This window comes from Eutrema salsugineum, unplaced genomic scaffold (assembly GCF_000478725.1).
Source record: "Eutrema salsugineum unplaced genomic scaffold, Eutsalg1_0 scaffold_8, whole genome shotgun sequence".
In the NCBI taxonomy this organism is placed as follows: Eukaryota; Viridiplantae; Streptophyta; class Magnoliopsida; order Brassicales; family Brassicaceae; genus Eutrema; species Eutrema salsugineum.
Genome location: NW_006256414.1, coordinates 10536336 through 10553468, shown reverse-complemented (window position 1 = coordinate 10553468; position 17133 = coordinate 10536336). Strand labels below are relative to the sequence as shown.

General features: G+C 38.4%; 1 protein-coding gene and 1 non-coding gene across 2 annotated transcripts; both read right to left on the bottom strand.

The window, feature by feature from the left end:
• Window positions 1-10899: 10899 nt before the first annotated feature.
• On the bottom strand, window positions 10900-11418 carry LOC112088828 (uncharacterized mitochondrial protein AtMg00310-like). The gene has a single exon (XM_024159091.1). It carries the CDS (start codon window positions 11416-11418, stop codon window positions 10900-10902), a length of 519 nt encoding a protein of 172 aa, XP_024014859.1.
• Window positions 11419-14183: 2765 nt separating this feature from the next.
• Window positions 14184-14294, bottom strand: LOC112082304. Its single transcript, XR_002896964.1, has one exon. It is a non-coding gene; the product is annotated as a small nucleolar RNA R71 (small nucleolar RNA).
• Between the last annotated feature and the right edge of the window lie 2839 nt (window positions 14295-17133).

Genomic DNA, 17133 nt, shown 5'->3' with positions numbered 1-17133 from the left:
TTGTGTTGAATCCTTCCGGGAACTCTTCCGGCAAATCGCAGGTCTCTGTCTTTGGTGACTGAAAACTGCGTCGTTCCTCTTTCTCTCCAACGTTTTTGCACTTATCTGCATATAAGACAATAGAAAACAAGAGTGCATGTGGTTTGAAAGAGGATTGGTTAAGGTGGGAACTAGCTAAAGATGAACTAGCCATTCAGGATCAACAGAGAGTGGTAAAAGGATAAAAGATTCCTGAATGTATGATTCGTTTCCCTGGTCTAATGCTGCAATGAGAAATATAAGTCCAAATTAAGTCCAAATAAAACAGAGCTAGTGTATCCCTTCATTTAAATCGAAATTATTCAAATTCCTCTGGGGTACTTCGTTTCAAATGTGCTTAGCTACCGCCTAGTCTAGTCCTAAATCATGAATGAGCAAGTCACTAGGAACAGTCTAAAGCACACAGTCAACTATCATTGATTCATGTTCACCATTCCTTTTAAAACGTATTTTGTTTTGAAAACCGATTTTGAAAAACTTTAAGGAAAATGCCAAAAGTGTAGATAATGCAAGACTCATGAAAGAAATGTGGTTAGAAAGGGATGAAATCCTCCCCCAGACTTAAATCACACTGTCCTCAGTGTGAAACAAGTCGAGATTGGATGAGAAAAATGCATAGATAATCGAATCGGTAAGAACAAAGAGAACTTACCTGGATCCGGGATGCTGGTGGAGATGAACCGGATTCATTCGAAGAGGTTTGGGAAGGTTATTAGGTGGTGATGAAGGTGGTGGAGGGTGATGAATGAGGTGGAGGGTGATTGGTGAGGTGAAATGAGGTGAAAAGGGTGGTTTGGGTCGGGTTTGGATCTCAACGACCAAGTGCCGCGGTCAGGGGCCACGCGACCGCGGCGACCAAGGGCTTGGCCGCGGTCATATTCACGTGACCGCGGTCGATGATGGGTTTCCCGCGGTCAGAACGTCTGCGACCGCGGGGGCTTATATCACGGCCTCTTCCTGCTTCTCCTTGGTTCCTGCTGGGCCGAGCAGTCATGTACCATCCTTCTTTTTGGTTTTTCCGGGTTTTTTGATTTTTTGGGCTTTTTGTTTTATAAGAAACACCTGAAACTAAGAAAAAGAAAAAGATCAAAAGAAAAGGAAAGAAAAATCCTAAAGAAGAATCCTAAATGGGTTGCCTCCCATTAAGCGCTTTTGTTTTAAGTCGTTTAGCTCGACTTTTGGTGTTGGACGTGACTTATTCCAATGAAGAAGACCTTGTCCTAAGACAAGTCTTTTTCGACATCTCCTTGCTTCCCTTTGTATATCTCTTATAACGCCATTCCCAATTGGAAATTTTGTCTTCAGGTTCGAGATGGTAGCCTCCTCCAGGATCAAAAACCAGTCTTGGAATTTCTTTGAGGTATGAGTTTTCAACACCATTTGTGATAGGTGAACGTCTTAGATGCTTGCATGATGAGGTGAATAAGGTCTCTCTCACTTCATGAAATTGAACCATGTTGCAAGATACAAGTACAGATGATTCTTTATGATCTGAAGTGGTGGAGATGGTTAAGCATCCAAGGTGAGGATAGTTTGGTTGGAGAGGTGTCGCCATGGCTTGAACTGTTGGAGAATTGGTAAAAAGAGCATTGGCCGCTGGTGAAAGTGTCGCGACCGCGGTGAAAGGTGGTTTTGCCGCTGGTAGCGCACACGCGACCGCGGGGAATAGTGGTTTGGCCGCTGGTAGCGCACACGCGACCGCGGTGCCGAATATCCTAGGAAAGATGTTCAGATCCTCTTGCTTCTTGTCTCCAATTCTTTTTCCTTGTGGAGAGTCTTCGGAAAAGAGTCTTGAGAGCCATTTAAACTCCACTCTTGCTTCAATTAAGTCTGCATCAGCTCTTATATGAGCATTGGTTAAAGTTGTGCATAGGAAAATACCTTTGTTTGTCAAACTTGTAAATCCAGCATTTTCTTCGGGTGCTCTTCTTTCCAGAACGTATCCAACATCCTTTGTAGTTCCTCCAGGGTCAAATATTGGATCATCTACGCCCCCTAGCTACTGTCAGACAATGAGAGTTCCTTGTGGTAATCATCGGGTATGGGGTTTTCTTGTTGATCTTCAGGAAACTCATATGTTGATGCAGGTAGTTGATGAGTGTTCCAACAGATGCTAGGAATGAAATACCACGTATCAAGGGTTTTGTTGCATTGTTTCTCTTCTCCATAGCATGGGAACCAGTAGAAACAAGACAACCTTTCCCTTGAAAAGGCAATTCTGGTTTGGAACCAAGTAGAGCTGCACCAGAAAAATCTCCATAGTGAATATAAATCTTGGAGGGATGAAAAATCGAAATACCTATATTCTCTGCAATGGTCTTTGGTATGAGATTCACATCAGGTCCAGATTCACAAAGAGAATCACGAAATTTCACTTCCTTGATTGAGAATGGGGCATCAAACTTCTCCGAATCCTTCGTCTTAGAAAGCGCCTCCAATGGTGGTTTTGATGTCACCATTACTGTCTTATCTTCCACGTGGTCTGTCTTACATTCAAGGTGGTGAGGAGCTGAAGGAGAAAAAGGCTTTGGTTCATCAAGAGGAAGTGACTTATGATCTTGTATGTCATCTCCAAAACACTTGAACGAATCGGTAGAGATGAGATCGTCACTAGGGATGGAAAGAGGTTCTCCTTTTTCTTGATGGCTGGCTTCCATGACGTGATGATCCAAAGGAATTTCATTTGATGGCCTCTTTCTAACAAACTTGATGGAATTCTCCATCTACTTCGCAAGATACCCAATACCCATCATCCATAGATTCATTGAGCTCCTGAAGCATATCATCAATCTCGGTTTGGGAGACAGACGACATATCTTCATCAAAGAGAGGATCATGGATATCTCCGTGGGCATTGTAAGTTGTTATGGTCTCCCAGCAGAATCCTTTTTCCTCTAAACCTTCGCGAATTGATTTGTAGTGGCTGCGATGTCCTCTTTTGTGGTGGTTCGGAATTGAATTCTGATCCATTGAGGAGAGATCACAAATGTATTGTGCTTCTCGGCGTTGAGTGGCTCGAGAAGTGTTGTAAAAACCTCCCTCATAGTAGTAATTTCGTTTCATATGATCCATATCTTCTGAAATAGAAACAAAATAATCGAAAAATGGAAAGTTGCAGAAAAGGGGGTTCTAGAGTCGATTTACCAACCTTTCTCGGGGTTTCGCAGAAAAAAAAACGCGTGCCTTCCCCGGCAACGGCGCCAAAAACTTGATGGTGTGTGTGACTTGATGTGTCGAGAGGGTTGTCAAGTTTTACCCTAATTGAAATCAATAGCCGCAATTGCACAGCTGATCAATTGTAGTACTTAGGGATCGAATCCACAGGGAAGGAGGATCTTTTCCTGCAAAAAGCCTTTGAAATAAGATTAAAGTAAGGAAGTCTAGAACAAAAACGGTTTTGTGGGGGTTTGGTAGTGTGTTTAAAATGTAAAAACAAAATATTAAAAGAGAATACGGGAATTAAATGACGTAATAACTAAATTTAACGAAAATGACTAAAAAATGTGAAAACGGATATCTAAATGCTTAAATGAAAATGAACTAAAAAGGAAAGACAAAATTGAACTAAAGCTTGAAAGAAAATCGGTGTAAATCAATGGGAAAGAAGGCGTTGGGCTTCAGGGAAGTTTTCTCAGGGGTACGAACGATTCAAAACATTGCTAGAGAGTAAAATTGATAAGATCTTAGCTTAAACTTTTCGAACTGGAGTCACGGACGTATGAATACGCCACCGTCGTGATCATAGACAACTATCTCTCTCAACCCTGACCAGTAGGTTTTCACTCTGGCCCTGGAAGAGAAGAGATGCATTATGTTTAAGACTCGTCCTAATTCACAAATCGCCCATAGGTAGGTTTCTACTCCTATGTTTGTTTTGCTCTCCCAAACTAGATCTGATACCTGATTAACACTTTCGTGTCACCAAGCATCTGGATCAGATTGTAGTTCATGACGCTACTCTCATGCAGTAAAAACGAATTCAGAAGAAAAAGTTCTAAGATTCGGCTCAAAAGCTCATGTAATCCTCATCAAACATATAAATCCCCATCAAAAATCCCCTAATCCCAACAATAAAACTACTCAGACATAATGAACGAAATCAAAGACATAGTATTAAGAAGTAGAATAGAAACCGAAATTGAAAAAGAAAGAACAAGGGTTCAAGAGAACAAATCTCTCTCTCCCTAAAAGCTAAAGCAAAAACAATAAAAGTATGAAGTAAATAATTTGGTGGTCTGATTGATTATCGATTAGGGTTCCTAAGACATATATTTATAGTGCTCAATACCTCTCTGGACGTCACTTAGGATTTCTCCAAATGTGGGCTTCAGAAATGGGCTTTTTGGGCTCGGAGGTTGATGGCCGCGGTCGGGAGTGCTCTGACCATGGGGAATGAGTGGTTTGCCGCGGTCGGGATGCTTCTGACCTTGGGGAATGAGTGTTTGGCCGCGGGTGAAGTGCTTATCGGCTGGTTTACGGGACATCTTGCTCTTCGCGTATCTTTTGATTGAACCTTTGGATTGCCAAGCTGTAAAGTGCACTGGAAAGCTGATACTTCCATCTTTAAGGTCTCCAAATTTGAGCTGGATCAGACGGTTAGAAGGCCTTCAATCAGGGGTGAACTTCTGACGGTTTGACTCTGAGCTGAAATCTGGTTTTCTATCTATTTTGTTAAGCTTTTCCCTAAGTTACCTGAAAAAGAGTCTTGGAACTACAAATACTAGAAAAACGTGATAAAAGTACTTAAAAGCAATTAAAAATATAGAAAAAGTATTTCAAAACGATCCATAAAAGTTGTCAAAATACGGTGTTATCAGAGACAGTCTGTTTGCATGGTGTTCCGGCAAGCATAGTCTCAGACAGGGACTCGCGGTTCACTTCTTATTACTGCAGGGCTTTCCAAAATGCCTTAATAACGAGACTGAACATGAGCACAGCTTACCATCCACAAACAGACGGATAATCGGAACAGACCATACAAACACTTGAGGATATGCTACGGGCTTGTGTTCTAGATTGGGGCGGTTCATGGGAAAAGTATTTACCCTTAGCCGAACTCTCCTACAATAATAGTTTCCAAGCCAACATTGGAATGTCGCCATATGAAGCCTTATAAGGGTGGCTGTGCCGAACACCGCTTTGTTGTATCCAAGTGGGGGAGCTGAGTGCAGTTAGGCCAGCCATTGTGGAAGAAACCACAGAAAGAATCAAGTTCCTAAGGATAAAAATGAAGGAAGCTCAAGATAGACAGAAGAGCTATGCGGCAAGTATCAAAAAGATCTTGAGTTTGTGGTAGGCGATCACTTTCAAGGGGAGGCTCGAACTTCCAAAAGGGCAAACCCACCAAGTGGTTCGGTAGAACTAGACGGATCCAGGTGAGCGCGGGCAGGCGAGCGGCTTAGGGATGGGAACAAACCCACCAAGACTCGACCGAATCCAAGCAAACCCTGATCCGGATGGAATAGATTCAAAAGAGATACCCGAGTGTGGGGGATTAGCCGCATGATTTCACATACACGTGCATAAGTTTAATTAAGTAAAAAAGGAAATATTTATAATGGTTTTTTACAGGTAAAGATGGTGATTCCGGGAAGAATTCAGCTTAGGCGTGCGGACCGTTTAGCAGGGAAAGATGGGTGGTGTAACAGAACAGATAACTAGTAATATGATCCTAAGTGTGAGGATCAAGCCTTGGAGTACTCTCCAATAGTTGTGATGTTGATGATTTGAAATTTGATGAGTTTGCAGAATGAACTGATGTATTTTGGGGATAGTGATTGATGATAAAACTCGGTGGAAGTGCCTTGATACTTCTAAGAGAGATGAATAATCTCTTAGACTGTCAACAGATTAATTTGCTTGTAAGGGAAGGATAAAATCCGATTTCACTTAACAAGATGGAGATCAAACGATTTTTGAGAGTATTTGGAAATGAAAAGGTTTTATTAATTGAAAGAAAGGAAAAGGAGTCATACATATAGAGTTTGGCACACTTAGGAAATAACAAAGACAGCTAATGACTGAAAGACACAAAGACTAATGTTAAAACAAAGTTTTAATCCTGAAAAATAGGCTCCTCCTTTCCTTAGACGAATTTGGTGAATATGAGGCCTCTTATTATAGTGTTGTGAACAAGCCTTATTAAAAACCTTGTTTGGAAAACCCTAGTGGGATAAAACCAAACCAAGGGAAAAGAGCACGAGTCACGACACCTCTCTTGATGAACTCTTAAGTGGCTTGTATCACAACCAGTGTAGTTGGATTTGCACACTTAAGATTTCCCTGGATAGAGTATAGTAATTTGTGAAAAGCTTGGTTGAACTTCATCGCCTTGGCTCTTGTCATTGGTCCAAGAGGAAGATGTAAGTCTTTGTCTTCTTCTCCATTTGCTTCCTCTGGTTTCAGTTTCTCCTTTTCTCCATCTTTATATTCATTAGACTCTGGTTTAAGCTTTCCTTCGTCTCCACTATTGTCCTCAGTTCCAACGCCGGCCATGATCATATCATCCTCTCCCACTTGAAAAGGATTTGACCTCAAATTTGTGTCTTCCGCAAGAAAATGAACTAAGTCAGAAACATTGAAGCGTGAGCTCACAGAATACTTACCTTGGAGATCCAGTTGGTAAGCATTGTCATTGATCTTCTTGATGATCTTGAATGGTCCATCAATTCGTGGCATGAGCTTAGACTTTCTTTCATTGGGGAATCTGTCTTTTCTTAAGTAAATCCACACTATGTCTCCTTCATTAAAGATCATTTCTTTTTGCCCTTGTTAGCATATTTGGCATAGTACTTTATCTTGTTTTCAATGTTGATATGTGCCTTCTCATGGATCTGCTTCACAAGTTCTGCCTTTTTCTTTCCATCCAAACTAACTCTTTCACTCAAAGGTAATGGCATTAGATCCAAAAGTGAGGTGGGATTAAACCCATAAACGATCTCAAATGATGAAAACTTAGATGCAGAATGCTTAGCATGATTGTAAGCGAATTCAACATGTGGCAAACATTCTTCCCAAGTTTTTAGGTTTAATTAATGCACGAAACAAGGTAGACAAGGTTCTATTAACCACTTCAGTTTGACCATCTGTTTGCGGATGACATGTAGAAGAGAAGAGCAACTTGATTCCTAACTTACACCAAATAGTTTTTCAAAAGAAACTAAGGAACTTAGCGTCTCTATCAGAAACTATAGTTCTAGGCATGCCATGAAATCTTACAATATCTCTAAAGAACAACCTAGCAACATTCATGGCATCATCAGTTTTATTACATGGGATGAAATGAGCCATTTTAGAGAAAATGTCTACAATTACAAAAATAGAGTATTTTCCAGTCTTAGTCCTAGGCAATCCGACAACAAAATCCATAGAAACGTCATGCCATGGATTCAAAAGACTGGGAAAAAGGGTATACAAACCGTGGGATTGTTTCTTAGCTTTGGCTTATTTGCAAGTAACACATCTTTCACATGCTCTCTCGATGTCTTTCTTCATATGTGGCCAATAAAGGTGTTCTTGGACTGTGCTCAAAGTCTTGGCAACACCAAAATGACACATTAGACCATCTGCATGAGCTTCCTTGACAAAGATCTCTATAATAGAAGAGTTAGGCATACATAAACGATTTTCAAAGAACAGGAAGTCATCAACCTTATAGTATTTTCCACTGCCAAACTTTTCAGTCGAAGCATATAAATCCTTAACATCAGCATCAGTAGGGTATAGACTCTTAATGTTCTCAAAACCAAGTAATTTAGTCTCCAAAGAGTTCAAGAACATACCTGCGAGATAATGCATCAGCAACAACATTATCTTTACCTTTGTATTTTGATTAAATTAAAATTGGTGGCAAAAATCCTTTAACAAAAAATAGAAATGAATAAAATTAGTGAAGATTAGATAAAAATACATATATAAATATCACACAGCCGATATTTACTTGTATATATATTTATAGAATAGGATTTTGAGCTAATTTTGTTATGCGGTTTAATTATTAGTAGTTTTTAAATGTGAAAGTGATATGATGTTAATATATATATATATATATACTTATAAAGATACTAACATGGATTAGAATCTAATATGTATATATCCATAAAATAGAATTTTAATTGTGAATATTTTATTAGAAATCAAACTATTATTTTTAGCTAATAAATTCTATAATACGTGTTAATAATGATTATATATAGGATTATCAAAGTGGAGAAACTCTTCTATTTAATCTATTTCACAATTTACTAAAATTTTTTTTCGACCAGCCCGTAAAAGAAATGCAATTTTAAATTTTGAAAACATCTTTCAGTTTTTTTTTAATAAAAATAATTGAATTGATTTTCGAAAATGATACTAATTAATTATTAAAATACATATGAAAAATATTGCAAAAGTTTAAATAGATCTTTTCATATATATGGATTTGTTATTATTTAAAATAATAAAATATATTTTAATATTTTAATAAGTGAAAAAAATAAATATATTTTTGATTTATATCTATATATTTAAAACAAATGTGTGAGATTTAGATTTAAATATCTTTTACGGAAGAATATTTAATTAAGTTTTATATTTTTATAAATTTATTTATGTAATATCTTATAAGTAAAAGTTTATTTATATAATATTTTATAAACAAATATTTATTTATGTAAAATATTCTGTAATCCTTTACAAATAAAGATTTATAAATAATAATATAGAGATACATGTCAAAAGAGATAGCATACTATTCCAATATCATATGCACCCCAGCTGCTCATACGAATATTAATACGTGTAATCCAATCAGATATAGCCATATAGGAGACATAATATATGTTATCAAGTAAAGCAGTAGCCCCACTGATTGGATGACGAGCATTGTATGTCAACTTGTTTTAATGTTTCTATGAGCACAAATGGAGCTAACTGAAACTTTTGGAATGTGAAGAGTTACATCACATTCGACCTTAGAGATTGAGTAGCTAGAGGTATACTCAAATTAAGCACCTAAATAGTTTGCTAGAGGTGTACTTTTGAAATATTAATAATTTTTAGTAAATTTATTGGATTTTATTTATATTATTTTGATGAGACCAACTTGTAAGAACACAAAAATGTTAAGTTGATCATACAAAGAAAATGGATTAATAATTTAAAGAACGAATAGGAATTGTTTTAGAAGATGAACAATGTTGATGTGACACAATCATTATGGATCAAACATTAGTCAAAGACTCGAAGTAGTATTCAATTTGCATGCAGACCGGATTGGTCTTGTACAAAACAGAAGAAATCAAAGAGGTTTTGGTTTGGATTACTAGTCCTACAGACCAAATTTGAGCATGGAAACAATCGCAAACGTTTCTCTCGTTAATGAGAAGTCCCCATTGCTACTATACAAAGGGTATACGAAAGCGCCCAAATATTCAAATTGTCACATGCATGCAAACTCCTTAATATGGACCATGATGAATTGATAATAAACTCCTTATTACTTTTTAATAATAGCACATTTCTTCCCCATTGTATACCTATCCAAATTAAATGTTTGAATACAGTTGTGGTTACCATTTGATTTTTTTTGCTTATCCACTAAGACATTTTTTTTTAAGAAGTGTATCCATACATTACATTTTTGTTTTTGTCGACACATTCAATTTTATAAACAAGTAATACAATATTATTGGTTGATTAATGCGCTTTTTTTAACGTCTATTTCATTTAAAGTGAGATCGGTAGAAAACAATAAAGTCTATCAGAAAGGCTCACACAGAGCCAAGTTGGCAAGAGAGTCTGCCCTTCCATTCTCAGATCTGCTGATGAAATTGAAAGATACAGAAGAAGACATACTAACAAAAGTTTTAATATCAAAAAGGAGGCGGAAGATCTCCTTGCTTTGCTCCTGCTGGGTTATTGCTCGGATTAAGACTTGAGCATCAGATCTGACGATGAGGTGAAGGATCCCCTTTTTCAGGCCAGAGGTTAGGGCTTCTCGGATTGCTAAGGCTTCTGCAACGAGAGGGGAAGCAATAAGGGTTTCATGTGAACTTCCCTGGTCAAATTTGATTCCCTGTTGATCTGAAAATAATTATCCCAATCCTCCCGATATAGACTCCTCCCTCCAAGCCGCATCAGTATGGCAGATTATTGCCTCCGATTGGGTTTGATTGCATCAATTTGCTGGTGAGGTAACGATCTGCTTTGCTTCTTTCACTTGGGCTTGTTGCCATTCTCTTGCTTCCGTTATTGCTTTGATCATCGTGTCTTGAGGGCTGATCTTGCGATCTTCAAACATTAATCGGTTTCTGGTTGTCCAGATGGCCCAGCAGAGCCACGGGAAAATGGGTCCTAAACCCACTCCAGATGGTGGCAAACATACCACATGTTTGTAGGCTAAGAAACCCGGCGTGAAGTCCTGAAAGCTGGACGGATCTATTCAAGTTGCCAGGGGCAATAAATCCCAAGCTTTACGAGCGAAGTCGCATCCAAAGAAAAGGTGCTCAGTTGATTCCAAGCCACCGCAATGGATGCATCTAGGATCAGCATCTACACCTCTATGAAGGAGGTTTTCACCGGTTGGAAGGGCCTTTTGGAGTATTTTCCATAAGAAGACTTTCATCTTTGGGGAGAATTTCCCATTCCATATCTCCGAGTTCCAATTGAGAGGTGGGTTGATGTTAGTTTCAGTTTTTTCCCCTTCCTCCATAGCTATGTGATAACTAGTTTTTGCTTAATAGATTCCAGTTTTGTTTGGTAGCCAGATGAAGGCATCTTCTGCTCCTTTACAGCTAGGTTTGATGAGTAGAATCTCGGTTGTATAAGCTGGTAAGATCTCCTCTACCTTCTCCTTTATCCATTCTCCATTAGGTGATATCAGCTAGATACCAGCCAGTCTTTGGTGTGTTGATTAGGTGGTCCCATTGGTTTCTTAGGAGAGGTTAACGAGAGCCATGGGTCATTCCATAGAGATGTTTCTTTTCCATTCCCAATGGTCTTGCCAAGTTGCTTGAGGAGGAAATCACGCCCGATCAGAATTCCCCTCCATCCATGCGAAGTGTTAGAGGATACAGGTACCTCTAAAAAGCTTTTGTCTTGACAGTATTTCCCCAACAGGATTTTAGCTAGGAGGCACTTCGCGTTTTTGAGAATTCTCCATGATAGTTTTGCTAGTAGTGCATCGTTGAAACTCTGAATGTCTCGTAGTCCCAAGCCACCTTCTCTTTTTGACTTTGTTATTCTTTTCCAAGAAACCCAGCATATTTTGCGGATTTCTGTGTTTGAATCCCACCAAAACCTGGTTAACTGAGACTGGATGCTTTTGCAGAGACTTGCTGGGAGCTTGAAGCAGGTCATGGAATTAGTGGGGATCACCGATAGGAGTGCTTTTAGCATTGTCAGTTTTCCTGCACTTGAGACAAACCGGTTTGACTATCCAATAGATTTCTTTCTGATGCGGTCTACAATTTCAGTGAAGAGGTTATTTTGGCGCCGTCCAAAACTCTCTGGTAGACCAAGGTATTTCCTGGTGCCTCCTGATATATTCATCATTTGCATACTTAGGATTGCATTTTTGGTCCAAATATTGAGTCTCATGCATACATTTAGGTAGTTTTCAATGCTTTTGTCCTTATAGTTGGTTTAGGATAGGAAATGCATTAAGTCTTATAGAGTCTTGCATTTTGGAGTGTTTACAGGTCATTTGGAGCAAAAAGGGAGCATTTAAGACAGAAGCCGTGAAGAGACCCTCGTGTGAATGGATCAGAACCGGACAAGTGGATAGAAGCCGACAATCCCTCTACTTCATTGATAACACAGGATTTCTACCATTTTTATGGATCGTTTTAATATCTTATTCAGGTGTTTTAACTCTGTTTTCAATAGTTTTTAACTGATTTCTATGTTTTAGAGTTTTAAAAGACTTTTCAGGAAACTTGGACTAAAGATGTGCAATTTGGAACAAATAAGCAATTTTAGATAAATGCAGACCGTTAGAAGTATGGTACTCGATGGAGATCTTTTCACCGTCAGATCATTCCGAAAATTTGAGACAACATAGACGAGACAACCAGCTTTCGAATGCAATTGGTTTAGAGACAATCCAACGGTTAGATCTTCAGATATTCCCGATGAACTAAAGACAGAAAATGCAGTCTCGAAGGAGAGCATAGGCCGCGACCGCGGCCAACCATGATTCCCCGCGGTCAGGACCACCGCGACCGCGGCCAGCCAACGTTGACGTTCGAAAGTGACCTAATTTAAGCCCAAGTCCAGCCCACTACTCATTCTTCAAACCCTAGACGTTTCCAACGAATTATAAGGCTATATATACTCGTTTTAGGTCATTCTAATGACCAAGTCGTGGAGAGAGAGCAGAGAAGAGCCACATACCTCGGAGTTGCCGTATTCGGGAGAAGAAGGAGTCGCCGAAGGAGCCACCATCGATCTCCATCTTCATCCTCGTTCTTCGTTCTTTACCTTTCTCTTATTTAATTTCCAGCAAACTACAATATTTCTGTGATGTTTTTATACACTATGATTGAGTAATTCCCTTGTTGGGTTTTAAGGGATTTTTCAAAGGGATTCATGGATTGATTTCTGGTTTGTTAGATTAGGGTTTATCTTTAGAGTTCTTCGTCTAAATCTGCGTTTCGTTTATGTGGGTTTGATCGATAATCTAGCTACTGCGATTAGGTTGATTTACTCACCGAAAGTGTTGTTGAATCGATTAACCCTATTTAGATGAACAAATTCTCTTAGACGGCGTGAGTCGATCTAAAGCGTTTTGTGAAATTCTCAAACTAATTTGTCTAGAAACTTAGAGAACTGAATGGAAGTTTAGTAAATCTGAGTGAATTGATTTGTGATTAATACTACGTGAGTAAGTTAGTCTGAGTTTGATTTCAGGAACACATCTATAGAAAACTCTATGTTTAATTTCTTGTTAGCTAGTCTATGATTTCCCGGCGAATTCCCTAACACCCAAGACCTTCTCGTATCGATTTGAACTTATCGTTTACTAGTTTTTAAGTTTATTATTTTCTATTTTCGTCACTGTTCACAACCCCCAAAGAAACACCCATATTTTCATCTTAGCTTAGTTCTCATCTCAAGTAAACTCGTACTGCAGTTACTTGGTCTTCAGTGGATCGATCCCTAAGTACTACAACGTACATCTGTGCGCTTGCAGAAAACTAGGGTTAAAACCTGAGCACATCAAGTTTTTGGCGCCGTTGTCGGGGACTTCTAACGTTGCCTACGAGTTTCAGATCAGAATCGAGTCTAAGATACGTTCTCTTGTTCATTTTTGAAAAAAAAATAAAATCTATTTATTATTGTATATATAAAATATATATACATATATAGAAATTAATATAAAAAAACGGAAAAATATAAATTTATAAATATATAACTAAAAAAATATTTATTATTATATAAAATATATATATATAAATCTATATATTGACATTTAAAAAAAAACTTTTTAAAAAAAAAAATATATATATATATATACACTAAAAAAACAAAATAAAAAAAAACAAAAAAAAACAACGAACAAAAAATATAAATATATATATACATAAATTAAATAATTAATTTATTTTTTTTTAAAACGAAAAAAAATATATATATATTAATTAATTAATTAATAATAATTTTAAAAAAAACACACACACACACACACAAAAATCAGAGATGGACAATAACAATAGACATTTGCAAGGTTTAGATAGGTTTAGAGATAACAACCACATCCAGCAAAACGTTGATGAGCACGTTAGGTTCCAAAACGCTCCTCACTTAACTCTAAGATATTATAACACTCCGTATGCTTTCTATGAGAACCGTTCTCCCATTAGTCTACAACCCATCAACGTAGACTATGAGATTAGCCCGTAGCTCATAAAATTGGTCAAGCAGAACCGGTTCCATGGCGATGCATCGGAGAATCCTATGGATCATCTCGAAGATTTTGAAGAAATCTGCAGTACCAAGCAATCCATCGGAGTTCCTGCAGATTACATAAAGTGCAAGTTGTTTCCATTTTCTCTTTGTGATATGGCGCGTGCTTGGTTTAAGTCTTTGTCTCCTGATTCACTCGGATCATGGGACGAATGCAAGGCTGCCTTCCTTAACCATTTCTACACCACCTCTAGATCAAACTTCTTTAGAGACAAGATATATAGATTTGAACAAAAAGGAGGCGAATATTTTCATGAAGCTTGGGATCGCTATAAAGGCTACATTAGGGAATGTCCTCATCACGGTTTTACAGAGACATGCATCTTGAATACCTTCTACGAATGTCTTGAATGGACTTCTAAGGCGCCTCTAAATGTAGCAAGCGATGGAAACTTCATGACAAGGACTGTGGAAGAAGCTTACATCTTGATTAATAATCTTGCTGCAAGCAGCAGAAACAATTGTCCTGATCAAGGAAGAACATCACGTTCTACTTCCCATGATCATAAAGAGATTGAAGAACTTAAAGCCATGGTGAAATTGTTTCTCCAAAATCAGCAGCGTTCTGTTAATGTCTGCGAAGCAGTTAATGCAGCTGAGATTAATCATCAACTTGGAGCACAAGATCACAACAATATGAATCTCCAATCTGCTCCAAAATCACCCCCAACCTCTCAAGACGACAAGCTCGAGCTTATGGTGCAACCACTTCTTATGAAGCTGCAAAGATTAGCAGACGATGTGGATATAAGAGTGGACTGCTTATACACTGACCTTAATGGTAAATTTGAAACTCTTTCCACTCATGTTGATAGCATGGACATGCAGCTATCACAAACCATAGATAGTTCAAAAAACACTGAAGTTATCGACAGACGAATCGCTGAGGTACATGAAAAAAATCAGACACGCGCAACCTCGAGCTTAAGATAGACAACATGAATGATCTTGGGTACAAGTTAGACATCATGAATGATCAACTCAACAAGAACAATGAGGAGTCATTTCAGAAGTTCACTAACCTCTCAACTCATATCAAGATGCTCGAGAAACAAATTGGAGAAAGTGTGAAGAGATAAGATGGTTATCTTCCGGGAAAAACCGTAGACAATCCAATGTGGCGTTGGAATGTCATAGACACTGATGGTGAAAGAGAAGTTACACGTATTCCTAGCAATCAAGACACTGAAGTTGAATCTCCAGCATGTCCTGAAGAGTATGATGCAATAGGCAAAGTTCCACACCAAAGGAAGCTTCATAAGATAAATGATTCGGTGAAGTTTTTTTTCCCCTGCATAATTGAAGGTATGAAATTTTCTGACTCTCTATGTGACAGGAGCGAATGTGAATGTGATGTCTAAAGCAATTGAAAACGAGCTGGGGATGTGTGATATCAAATCTCCTCACGGTTCTGTTAAATTTGGAGACAATTCAAGCACGATTCTATATGGTTTCGTAACAGATTTGATGGTGCAAATAGGAGGGTGTCTTGTTCCTGTTGATTTCCACATTCTTGAGATTGGAAATGACTCTCCCAGGACATTGATATTTGGAAGTTCATTCCTTGCAACAGTGGGGGCAGTTGTTGATTATCCCAACCGAAGAGTTTGTTTTTCTAAAGTCAAAAAGAGAATCTTCTACCCTGCAGTCTGTAGTGGTGGAAGCTCTTACTTTATAACCATCTACAAGGAAGAGAAGTTGATTTCAGACCCTGGAGATAACAAGGAAAGGTGCCAACACGTTTCTATACAAGCCCTTTCAGTCGAACCTAAGGGAGTCGTCGAATCGAGAAAATCGAAGCACAACGCGAGAAAATCTAAGCGCAAATCAAAGAAATCTAAGGGCAAAACTATCTCACTTGATGCAAGCTCGACATTGACTTCTCAAACCCCTATTGGAGACGTGGAGAAAGATGCTAATGCTAAAGTAGTCACCCCAGAGACACGTCCAACCCCATCTCCAAAAGCAAAACCTTCTGAGCTTCCTTGGTTTATGCATATCGCGAATTACCTTGCAGCAGAGGTCGAACCGCCACGATTCCTCGGCTACAACAAAAAGAAGTTCTTGCCTGATATAAGAAGGTACTTTTGGGATGAACCATATCTTTATAAGCAGTGTGCAGATAACTTGTTTCGCAGGTGCATCTCTGAAGAAGAAGTTCCAGAAATCTTTTTTCATTGTCACAGATCTAACTATGCTGGACACTTTGCTACTGATAAGACTGTAGCGAAGGTTTTACAAGCTGGTTATTGGTGGCCTACCATGTTCAAGGACGCCCATAAATTCGTATATAAGTGTGATGCTTGCCAAAGACAAGGAAACATTGGCAAACGAAATGAGATGCCACAAAACTTCATTCAAGAAGTCGAAGTTTTTGATGTTTGGGGAATTGACTTTATGGATCCTTTTCCTTCGTCTTTTGGAGAGAAGTACATTCTTGTTGCTGTTGACTACATGTCTAAGTGGGTAGAAGCCATAGCCAGCCCCACAAATGACGCAAAAGTAGTAATGAAGATGTTCAAGTCGATCATATTTCCAAGATTTGGTGTTCCGCGACTCGTCATCAGTGATGGTGGTTCTCACTTCATCAACAAAGTCTTTGAGAATCTCTTGAATAAAAATGGAGTGAAACATAAGGTAGCTACACCTTATTACCCACAGAAGAGTGGCCAAGTGGAGGTATCAAACAGAGAACTCAAAACAATTCTGGAAAAGACAATAGGACCAACAAGAAAAGATTGGTCAGCAAAGCTTGATGATGCTCTTTGGGCATATAGAACTGCGTTCAAAAGACCATTGGGCACTACACCTTTTCAACTTGTTTATGGTAAGGCTTGTCATCTTCCATGGGAGTTAGAGCTCAGGGCAGAATGGGCAATAAGAAAGCTGAATTACGATATCCAGACAGCAAATGAGTTAGACGAGATTCGCCATAACGCCTATGAGAATTCTAAGATCTATAAGGAGAAGACGAAAGAGTTTTATGACAGGAAAATAATTCATAAGAAGTTCTCACCTAATGACCAGTATCTACTTTATACCTCACATCTAAAATTGTTTCCCGGAAAACTTAAATCTCGATGGTCTGGACCTTTCAAAATCAAAGAAGTTTTACCATATGGTGCTGTGGTTCTATGGAACCGTCAA